The sequence below is a fragment of the Maniola hyperantus genome, chromosome 6 (assembly GCF_902806685.2).
Source record: "Maniola hyperantus chromosome 6, iAphHyp1.2, whole genome shotgun sequence".
Classification (NCBI taxonomy): domain Eukaryota; kingdom Metazoa; phylum Arthropoda; class Insecta; order Lepidoptera; family Nymphalidae; genus Maniola; species Maniola hyperantus.
Window position 1 is genome coordinate 7,592,192 of NC_048541.1, and position 12,377 is coordinate 7,604,568.

Consider the following 12,377-nt stretch of genomic DNA (forward strand, 5'->3'; position numbering starts at 1 on the left):
AGATTTCAGAACCCGCTGCATTATTATACCAAAAAATCTGTCCACTACAAAAAGAGTATAATTTTCAATTGTTAGCTTTAATGTACAAACAACTTTTAGCGTAACGGTATTTCGGTGTTTTTGTGTTACGTTACTAAAGCGCTTCAATTTATTTCAATTCAAGCCTTTATTAGGTTCGCTTCTAAAGAAAGTCTTATTGTGAAATCGGGTCCTACCCTTTTCACAATTAGGGGGAAATTCTTACTAATTTAAATCAGAAGGACAGTAAAAATCATACCAACCTCACAGTGCGATTGACTTATATCAGTCATATTTAACTTAAATATTCGATCCCTGTAAAAAAAGAAATATAATCAAATCATGTAAAACTTAAGAACATTTCAATAAATCCAAACATAAGATATATATGAAAACATCTATGTTAAAATCTTTGGATCGCTTGAGGACGCTAAATTCTGTTTGAATCTGTGGTTATCTCATCTCATTGTACACGAATAACTGGACGTTATAACGATCGTATCGGGTAGTATCGTGTTATATGATATCCACATGGACTGGAGGTAACGCCATCGCCAGCATTTTGTGCAGATGATAATGATGGATAACTGAGATGATCTAGGTATATCCATTGAGGAATTCCGTTCTCCATCTCCGTTAATACATTCAGATTTTTATCTTTAGTTAAAACTTACTGGATGGTACAACCTTGAAATCGGTTCAGATTTGACGGAATTATGGAGCAATATTTAAAAGTAATTTGATATCATAATTATCTCGAAGGAAACCGACTGTTTCAGGATAAAAAATATTCTGTATGTTAAACCAAGGTATTAGTCATAAATCCGTTTAGTAGATTTGGCGTGATTAGCGAATAGACAGACTGACAGACCGACACGAGACAAAATTTAAATAGTAAAGCTTTCTCCAATACTAATGTAAGTACCTACATAAATCGTCTGTTGTTGCAATTTTGATACATTTCATTTTATATTGATTTTTGTAATTCCTGTAACAAGTGCTCAAACTTTTTTAAATTGTACCTAATGATATAAAATACTGATTGAACACTTACATAGCACCGACATAAAGCGTATTTCTTTCTTCATTCATATACATAGTACGATAAAAAAGGTTGCCGCAAGAAAACTCCCGTATGTGATCTGTAAAAAAAAACAAATAATAAATTATAGTGACTCAGTTTTTTTCAACGCAATTATAATCTCTAGAAATTGATAGATGCAGTTGCGGTTTGTACGGAAACAAACAATTTTTTCATATATTTATGTAGAGTCTTAATATCTCAACGGATTAAAGAGTTGACTAAAATTACTCAATAAAAATGCGACATTAGGTTGCAATTAAACTACAGCGGTAGTCAAAGATGCAGGTTAATTTCGTGTTGGTCATTAAGTAAGTATTTAACATTTATTTCGGAATTTTCTTCCTGATCGCATTCATAAAATTAAAAAATAATTTAAGCTATTGTGGCATCTCTCATTTAAAGAAATCAATTGTAATGAATGGGCTTTGTAAAGCAGATCGTTAATTATTGTAATGTGTCTTAAAAGTAAAACCCTAAGAAAAAGACCTAAATACCCAATTAGATATCACCTAGGAATTACCTAATTTGAAGTTGCTAACAGTCACTTAAACTGGATAAGACTAAAAACCTTTGAACCGTGATAATACAGAAGAAGAATGCATTATCAACTCCTTTCGATTTCGAAATTTTCTAATAGGTATGTATTTAAAGTTAAAACTTGCCATGTAGGGCGTAGATATACTATACATAAGCATGTTAATATTAATTTTCTTAGCAAGATTGTTATATAAGTACAGACAATAATGTACCTACCTACCCATCGTAAAGAATAAGTTCACAAACGTTACAATAACACAAACTATTTAAAATAATAATAGTAGAATTTTTTTTTCGCACGAAACCCCTACTAAAATACTGGGTAGTTGCAATTTCAACGGCTAATTATGAACCGGCTGCAGAGGCTTATTGGCAGGACTACACGCAAAGTATCGTGACTCCGCAGCGCATACATACACAGCTACCGGTACTTAAACTTATTAAACCGAATATCATATCCTTTTAAAAGTTGTGTCATTCATCGTGTTCGTATCGACGTTTTTATCGAAATCACTGTTGGTAATTGCTGAAATGAGCACTCTGTTTAATTATTGTTGTTGTTACAATTTAGTTTTCAGTAGGTATATTAGAAAGCTATTCCTACCTATTATTATATTGCACTATAAAATATTTCGAAGAGCTCTCTACGGTATGAAAATCAGCCTGACATTCGTATCACAATATGTGTCATAGAATAAACGTAGCTGTAGGCGATTACCGAGTTAATGAAGTCATTGTTTGAATACCTAACGAACTGTGTACAGCGATTTATACGAGCAGAAATCGGTACGTGTCGTGCATAACGCCTCTAATAAGAACACATATTCGCCTTAAACACTTGCAGGATTCGGAATAATTTGGCACGAAATATTAAGGAATAAAAACGGTGCTTAGGACAATTATTATTTCTGATAAGTATGTATTAGAGTTCAATCAATGATTTAAACCACAGATATTTTACTTTCACATTAAGTGGCGTATAAAATCCCGTCTCGCTGAAGAGTAAGAAAAAAGATAAATACAAAACATATGAGACTTAACTGCGGTACTTCGTTTTATCCGACTGCGGCGAAGCCCAAAGTACTGTGTTTGACCTGTGTGTATGTATTTCCGTTCCTAAGTTCGCTCGTAACTACGCAACAGCTCAACCGATTTTGATAAATGATCGTCATTAGATTCGTCTTGAAGACGCGAGTGTCCCTGGGCACATACAATTCTTAAAAATCAAAATGGCGGTTTTTATGCGCTTTAATAATTATGTGAGCTGAAAAAGATGCGGTGCAAATCGCAGTCGGGTTTTTCTAATTACTTACTTGTTTTCATTTTAATATCATTTTTCGAATAGATAAGTTTGAAAATAGAAATAGAGAGACCTATTTGTTTCTTAATTCTTACGAAAGGGCTAATGATTGCTGTTAGTGGGTATAAGTCCTGTGCAACTCTCACTCAACGCAGTGGAACTAACTATAGACAGCAGCTTAGGTTCAAAAATTATTTTATACCTTCCATGTCACCACGGGGTTACAACAAAGAATTGTGATTTGTAATATTCTTGTATGAAATGGCCGAAAATGTACTTATTAATAATTTCCCGATCGCGGCACTTCCAGGCCCTACCCGTGCCAACGTAGAAACACTAAATCATACTTAGCTTTTAGCATGCTTTTGCAGCTTTACCTAGTAAAAGCAGCAGAAGCAGAGCAGCTAATCAATTTTCAAACAATGCTTTATTTACTGCTTTAGTTGGAAGTCCACATGCATCCTGCAGAAATATTTTAATTACAACAGTCAATTTAAGAGTTGTTCGGACAAAGTCAACAGCTATCGATTTCCAAGTAAATTAATTTGTAGCGAACAAGCAACACGCTGGGGGTTAAAATTTAATTCTGTAATGATGTGAAGTATGCTCGCTGTGACGACCGCATTATGCTGATAACATCGGTTGAATGGAATTCGCAACAAGTTCGGCGAAGCTGTGTGTGGGACAACATATTATCTCTGTACAATATTTCTTTAGCAGACAGACACTTTCGTATTTATAAGATTAGTATGGATTTAAATAAACAGACTAAAATCTACACGTGTCCAAAAATATCGTTGTTTAGACAACAACAAATTGTCAGAGCTATTCCGAAGGATCAGAGAGGTGCCCTAAACGTACATACTATAGAGGTTGTGTATCTCCCCACAAGCTCCTCACTATGTCCCTCAAAACGGTTTATGTCTGTTGAACAAAAAGAGCAGTCCTGCTTTTTTACATTCAGTAAATTGGCGCTTTACTATGTGCTTTTACTTAGTCTTTTTGTTGCTCAATGAACAATGCACAGTGGTTCAGTTTTCAATTAATTTAACTAGCACTGACTTTCCAGCTATCAAAAAAACACGGGTAGGCAAAACATAATTCCATCAAGCGTACCAGAGTCCCTAGCGTGTATTTTTTTAACAAATTGTTTAAAAACTTGAATGTTTCGAATGGGAACAGCGAACAATAGCGACAAGTGCTTTCCAGTTGAACTGGAATGTCTGAACATTCCAAAACGACAATGTACATGTTAGTCAACGTTATACTTGCTGCACACATGCCGCAGCTGTTTTAAAAACCTTATTTGTTTTGTTTCTCATTCGGTCCCGACTCGCAGGCCTTGCCACAATCCGGAATCCGAGTCAATTAACAACTCTATTTACGAACATTTTAGTTGAGTTTTTCTATGCAAAAAAAAATACGTTTTCAGCGGGCTGTAACATACTTTTAATGCTGGTAATTTCACACTCTAGAACTTTGCTGCTTTGTTAAAATAGTAGATTATTAACCAAGGGGATAAAGCAGTGTCTTCTGTCACGGGTGACGATTTAAATCGCGAGCGTAACGAAGGAGTCGAGGTTTACTCCCGAGCGTAGCGAGGGTGTTAAAAACTTAAATCACGAGCGAAGCGAGGGATTTAAGACGAGTCCTGAGTGTAGCGAGGGATTTAAGTTCACCCAAGACTAAGACAGCTTTATCACCGAGGTAAATACTCTACTTTTCGTACCATTTGTGAAAAAATTAACACAATAATAACATGAGATAAGCATTTATTAAACGTATTTTTAGAACATTAACTTATTTATAAAAATAAATTAAAATAAACTTAACGTTTATGTATTTGAAGAAAACAAAAACGCGGCAAATTCCTAGACTAATATTTTTTTGTCGGAAAAGCAAAGGCATCAATCTCATACGGCCTTGTCGGTTTTCGTAATTTTATTTAATAATCATAATTGCATAATAAATGCGTATTCCTTTTTCAAAAAGATGTATAATGCTTTATATACAAACTCAATGGTGTAAACCTTCGTGGTTTTTGCTGTGTCTAAATTGGATTTGTTAAACATTCTTTATGTTTGTAATTTAAAAAAAAAACACGGATGTAGTCTGTCTGTCTGGTGGGAGGCCTCGGCCGTGGCTAGTTACTACCCTACCGGCAAAGCCGTGCCGCCAAGCAATTTAGCGTTCCGGTATGATGCCGTGTAGAAACCAAAGGTGTATGGGTTTAGTAAAAATTGCCATACTCCTTCCAGGTTAGCCCGCTCCCACCTTAGACTGCATCGTCACTTACCATTAGGTGAGATTGCAGTCAAGGGCTATCTTGTATCTGAATAAATAAAAAAAAAAAAAAAGTTCAGTATAAATTTCGGTACCTAAGTATTCCAAATTTAAATCACATTCTCTCCCTAGGGGATGAATGAAATTCAGTACAATTTTCTTTCCCTGTTTTTAACAGATTAAAAATGACTATTGTTATGTACGCTTTTTGTGGCATTGAATGTCACTTTTTTGAGCAAGTGGTACGAAAAATATATTTAGTCCCACACACCGGGTTACGTATATATAACATCGGTGGTTTTTTAACCAACAAAAATGTTTCTTACAAAATTTCGTTATCCTCTCTGCTCATTGCTGAGGGATGGTCCCCACCATTACGAATAAACGTCACGTGGGAAGACCAAATTGGTTCGGATTCGGTTCTCTAAAGTCTGTTACCCATTCAGTTACTAAATTGCGTCAAAGATGCAACGGTCAGCATGATCGACTAGTATGCTCCGTCACAACTAAGAATAAATAATATTTTGTGTACCTATACTTTACATATAAAAATAAAACACGCGGGCATGATTTGTACAGAAATTAGATAAGGCTAACTTTAAATTTCATTGTAATATTATGCATAAAAATAAAATAATCTTTAAAAGTAAAAGAATAAGTCAACATATTTGCAAAGATTAGAGTCTGCGACTTACAGAGGAAGTTGTCTGGGTACACAAAAGAACAATCTCGGCAAACGTTTAACCAGCGTTCGGTCGGAGGATTATTCCGACTTATTTTAAGTCACAGTTTATTCTTTTTCTATAATATTATTTGCTTGCACTTTCTTTTATATTCTTAATCTTCTTTGAATAATTTCTTTGAATAAAATTTCGGCTTACCTAGAGAAAAATTGCATAACATAGATTTATCACACCTGTCGTTTAAAAGCTGTAAAAAGTTACAAAGAATCCATTCAAAGGCACAGAATCTCCAAAGGGGTAATGCTGCTATCATCTTGGGCACATTGCCTCGCTGCGGTGGTGATGAGGTTTTAGACCTAATTTAATTTATTTTAGTTTTTATTTATTTTTAGTTTTACTTTAGATTTAAGTTTATTTTATAGATTTGATTGATACGAGTATATTGTTAAGTAATTTTTAAATAAAAAATGTTGGAAAATGCCTAAAAACCAAAAAAATTAACCTAACCTAAATGAAAAACTATTAGGTATATCGACACTTTAAAATGCGTATTTTTATCATAGGAATAAAAATCGGCCGTATATAGTGCGTGTAAAATATAAACCTAAATAATGTACGTATGTTACAATTTACAAGAATTTAAGCAAACAAAGCCAAACAGATAAACTGTAAGTCAACGTCGCTAAATTTTCTCTGGTGAAAACTAAAAATATATTTTATCCAGTGGTCTTTTAGCTGTTGTTTTCGTGCAACCGCAGATAGGTCAGGAGATACCGGGAGAGTCTTCGCGTAAATCTAACGGAGTGGCCACTGGCTCCATAGATAGAAACTGCGGAGCGGAACTGTTATGTGGTTCGCTTTTTCTTCCTTTTACAGCACTCACATTGATTTATTGTAACGAGACATTTGCGTCTTTTTAACGAGTCTCTCTCTCTGTACGCGTATCTTTACTTTGAGTGTCGCACAAATGCTTTCAATAAATAACATGTTTTATTCATTCTTTTGAAGCCCTTACTTAAATAGCTTATACTTAAATCAGTTTTGACGCCATTTTAAATATTAAATTCAACATAAGTAATATTTTATGTACGAACTCCATATAAATCTTTGTACCTACCTACGTAATACGATTACACCTAATACTTACAGCTTCATCTATAAATTCAACACTGCTAAGAATCTTTTAAGCTAGATTGCATTCCAGCTTGCATTCGTTCGTTTCTTTTCCTTTCCGCGTTCTCATATTTCGTCGTTACATTTATATTATGTACCTACTTATCTTGAAACGAGACTATTGTACCTTTAAAACAAAGTTTTTACCCGTACACTATTGTCCCAGCGTTGTAGGTAGTAAAGTAAATGCCCAATGAAAGCAAATGTCATATACATTTATGTCTATGTCCTAACTCCTAAGTATGGTCCGCGACAGGTCGAGATGGCAATCGGGGAGGGAACGCGAACGCACCGGACACCAGCGTCACCCGTGCTTGCTCGCATCGGATTAGCGCGGGGGCTGTGCGGGTGTGCGGGGCGTTCTCTCCCCGATTGCCAATTCGACCTGTCGACCCGTCGCGTACTATAGTTTTGTTTAGTCTTTTTCATTGTTTTACCGCAAGAGTCGCAACTGACTATGATCTGGGAGAAGTTTTGAGTACTACTGCTAGTCGATTCCGAAAAACCTGCATCAATCATTATTACAATCGCAATTGTTGTGATTCGCTCAATTTATGGAGTTCTAGTTATATATAACAATTGGAGTGAGCGTCAGCCAATCAGAGGTGATTGCGATGGCAACACTGCTTTAAATTTTGGTGCCATCATTGAAAAACTTAGCAATAAAAAAAGTTATAGCTTTAAGTAGCAAAGTTTGAGTATAACCTTGGTACTAAAAGAGTAAAAGGGTCTGTCATTACTCATTATAGTATTATATCATTTCTTCTGCCTTTAACTTTTTCAATTTTAGACCCTACATCAGGCATCAGCGATCAGGTGAGTTTATCATCAAACTCAAAACGTTCATGAATATTAAACAAGGTAGTAAATTGAACTGAGATTGAAAACCGAATCTTGTAGGACTTAATTTAGTAGACCAATCACTCTTTGTCAATCAAACTCTTTTCCATCTCTATTGAAATATTACTTACTATATGATGCCCACGACTTCGTCCGCGTGAATGTAGTTTTAATCCCGGGAACTCTTTAATTTTCCGGGATAAAAAGTAGTCTATGTCCTTCCCCGGGATGTAAGCTAACTCAGTCAAAATCGGTAGAACTGTTGGGCCGTGAAATGCTAGCAGACAGACAGACACACTTTCGCAATTATAATATTAAGTAGGGATGTACTACTACGTATTATCTACCTACTCGTTGAAAAGAGATTCTGACATCAGTACCCTTATTATAAATGCGAAAGTGGGTTTGTTGGTTTGTCCTTCAATCATGTCGCAACGGTGCATGCAACGGATTGACGTGGCTTTTTGCACGGGTATAGATAAAGACCTGAAGAGTGACATAGGCTACTTTTTATTCCGGAACATCAAAGAGTTCCCTCGGGATTAAAAAAAAATCTAATTCCACGCAGACAAAGTCGCGGGCATCAGCTAGTACTCGATAACTTTAAAGATGTAGTACGATAATTGGATCAAATATAATAAAAAGAATTAAAATATTAATATTTAATCCTTTATTAAGATAATTATTATCAACCGCAAACAATTAACCTGAATCAGGCAACTACTTCTTCTACGTGCCTCAAGTAGGTAAGTATGCTTCAAGTGATTATCGCAGAGCACCGAGCCAAAAGTTCACAACGAACTGATGAAACAGACATGTTGTACCTATAGCTACCTCCCCAGACCAATGTCAAACTTTACACACTTTTTGTTATACACTTTAATTAAGTTTAAATATAAATAATATAATATGTTAAGTAATTTCCCTATTTTTGACGTTAAATTAGGTATTTCCAAGACAAAGTATGCTCTATCTACCTACTGAATGATTCGATTATTATGATTGTCCCATTATCATTTCACCTAAGTCATATCAACTTAGCGACGTGAGCTTTCTCTATTAAGGAGATGTCTATGCTTTGCAACTAATAGAATTTTAATCAAGTAGCTTGCGGCGGCGCCACGGCACGAGCACGCCAGATTAATGTAATTGGACGAACGCCGTCACAAAAGCAAATTGTAATCCCCCTCTTTCATTATATATATGTCCGTAACACGGCGCCCAGATTGTGTGTCGTTTTTATTCTATTTCACGTTTTCGTTAGTAACATTTCGCTAACAAAATCTGATTTTATAAGGGGGACGCCTTTGAATAAATTATCTTTCGCGGCATCGATTGACTTGCCCGGATATTAGACTAACGCCTGAAATTAATAATCATTCTATCTTTCATCATCATCATCTACCCATCATCTGCTCACTACTGAGAACGCGTCTCCTCTCAGAATGAAAAGGGTTTGGCCATAGTCTACCACGCTTCCTTTGAGAACAATATAGAAAACTCTCACGCATTCAGGTTTTCTCATGATGTTTTCCTTCTTCCCTAAATCAAGTGATATGTAAATTGTAATTACTTAAAACGTACATAACTCCAAAAAGTTATATGTGTTCCCGGGATTGAATCTTGGACCAACTAGGAGGATCTATTTATCTGTAATCTATCGATAAGTTACGCGATGTTGTCTGTCAAAAAGTCGATACAAGATTTAACAAAAAACAACGTTGTCAAGTAACTTATCGACAGATTACAGATAGGATTGATTATTAATTGTGGCCGTAAAAGATACTCGAATACAGTAGCTGTCAATGTTGGGAGTTTCCCCTTAAATCGGCGGATTGCGGCACAGTCGTTAGGAGCTCGAAGTGTCGGGACAATTAAGTTGAAGCGGCGATTGTGAACGGTGCCAAAGCGGATGTAGGTCAGTGTACCGAGTGGGCCCGCACCGCTGAGGTGCCGGATCCGATGTGGAACCGTTCCGCCAATCCCACCCTGCCCACTTGGCAAGCTCTCGCTCATGATCACATGTAAATGTCTGTCATAATAATTGAACTTCCTCAACAATATCGTAAACAATGTACGAGGCCTGCCAAAGTGTTCAAGAAGGTGTACTACAACAATTAGAACTGAATCAATAGTTGCAAAGTTCGCAAATTACATTTAAACTATCGCTAATGAGACAAATTATTATTCATAATGAACTTTTAAAGACCCTGTTACAATTTGGCATAAGACCAAATAAATCGCCAATGTAGCTGTTTTTGTTCTTGAAATGATTAAATTAATAAGTATTAACGATTTAACATTGCCTATTGTTTATTTTCAGCAAACCTTTGATTATTTCGATAATGAAAGTGATGTTTGTGATTATCTCAAATTGTTATAGTTTTAGATTTAATGATAGTTTGATGTTCATTTAGTGTGTATTGATGAGGCTGGATTATTATACCTATAAAAGTCAGATTAAAAAGCACTAACTTTTATATATTTTTATTACTGCTATACGTACCTACTCTAATATTTAAGTGAAAAATATAGTCACCGCAAGCCTCATGCCTAATCTATATACGTATAAATTATGATTTTTTATTCAAATACTGAAATTATTTTTGTCAAACGCTTAATAACATGTAAAGGCCAATAATAAAAAATAAATAATATGGTAGGTATTACGGTTTACGGTAGGTAAACCTATTTATAGGTAAACCACTTTTACCTATATACATTATCATATCTGCATAGACTTATGTAAAAATTAACCATCATAAGATCGGCAGTTATAAGGATAAATAGGGGAGACATAACTAATACGGCACAAGCCCCAATAGCAGATCGTCGACAAACTGAAATCTGAATTGAATTTATTAAGTAAAGTATCAGGTTGAGATGGCAATCGGGGTATAAGGCGGGGGGACGCCCCGTACACCCGCACGTCACCTGCGTTCGCCCGCACCGGGCTATGCGACTGTGCGGGGCGTCCCCACCACAGTTGTCGTCTCATCCTGTCGCGTACTATACCAACGCATATTATTACTTATGATATTCATGCGATGGCATTACTTATAATAAAAATAATCTAAATATGTAAAAGGAAAATGTGACTGACTGACTGTTTGACTGACCGACTGATCTATCAACGCACAGCTCAAACTACTGGACGGATCCGGCTGAAATTTAACATGCAGATAGCTATTATGACGTAGGCTAAGAAAGGATTTTTGAAAATTCAACCCCTAAGGGGCTGAAATAGAGGTTTGAAATTTGTGTAGTCCACGCGAACAAAGTCGCGAGCATAAGCTTGTTAATTATAAACATTTTTAATAATGCGACTTTATAGAAAACACCAAATGCAAGTATAGGTCTGTATAGAAAAGCAAGGGTATTTAAATTAATATAGTGTATAGTTACTAGAAGATCACCGGAGAGATTTAGCACTGCAAACGCACCTAATTTATTGGAATGTTAAATTATTTCAAACATTTTTAATAACATTTTGACTAAAGGTACTTCTCTACCAAAATTAAAAGTGATCGTTCCTCCCAGTGTTGAAACAATACGCAAAGAAACTTCCAGCTTTTATAAAATAACGAAGGTCTGGCACTCGCCGGCTCTAAGTCCATCACTTTAATGATGATTGTGGCCCCTATCTAGTTTCTAAAGTTACTGTAGTTATTTCCTTGCGTACAATTTATTTTTAATTTAATGAAGGTAAGAGTAATTTAATGGATCCTTTCCATTTTAATGGTTTTCCTAAAATATTGCCTTTAACATATAATATTTATATACAAAATACGTGTTCATACATTAAGAATATTAGTATACTTATTTAATTTTTAACATAAACGATTATTATAAAAGCTTATAATAGTATATATTAATTATAATAATAGGTTACATACTTACGTGCTAATATTTACATAGATAAGCTTATGTTCCTCATTAACATAAAAAATAGACATTTATTTTCTACTAGATTATGCCCGCAACTTTGCCCGCGTGGACTACATACATTTCAAACCCTTATTTTACTTGTTCAGGGCTCGAATTTTCAAAAAAAATATTTTTTTAGCGAATTTCTACGTTACATTGAATTTCTACACAAAGAGGTGGCCGAAATCTGTACCGGAAATATGTTTTCAAACTTTTATTGAAATATGAAGTGATATCTTTTGAAAAAACTACAATATTTTTTCATTATAATTCGAATTCTATTCATCCGGTTTTCCCTAGAAGATAAGCAAATATAATATAAAGGAATTCATTTGGTTTTATATCTCCACCATGCCCACTAATGATAGAATTCAATTAGAGTTGAGAAACATCATCATCAACCGATAGACTGCTGGCTGACTGTCCACTGCTAGACATATCACGACAGATAGACACGATCTTGCACTGTCTGAATCCAGCGGCTACCTGCGACTCGTCTGATGTCGTCCGTCCACCTTCCGGGGGGGTCTTC

General features: G+C 35.3%; 1 protein-coding gene across 1 annotated transcript in view; it reads right to left on the minus strand.

Moving 5' to 3' along the window:
- Positions 1-12,377, minus strand: part of LOC117983353 (semaphorin-2A-like) — a 63,599-nt gene that overhangs the window by 14,285 nt on the left and 36,937 nt on the right. Inside the window, exons 2-3 of the mRNA XM_034969876.2 lie at positions 1,073-1,160; positions 282-333 (exon numbers count right to left, since the gene is read on the minus strand). Of these exons, the coding sequence (XP_034825767.1) occupies positions 282-333; positions 1,073-1,160 (140 nt within the window). The remainder of the gene's footprint in view (positions 1-281; positions 334-1,072; positions 1,161-12,377) is intronic.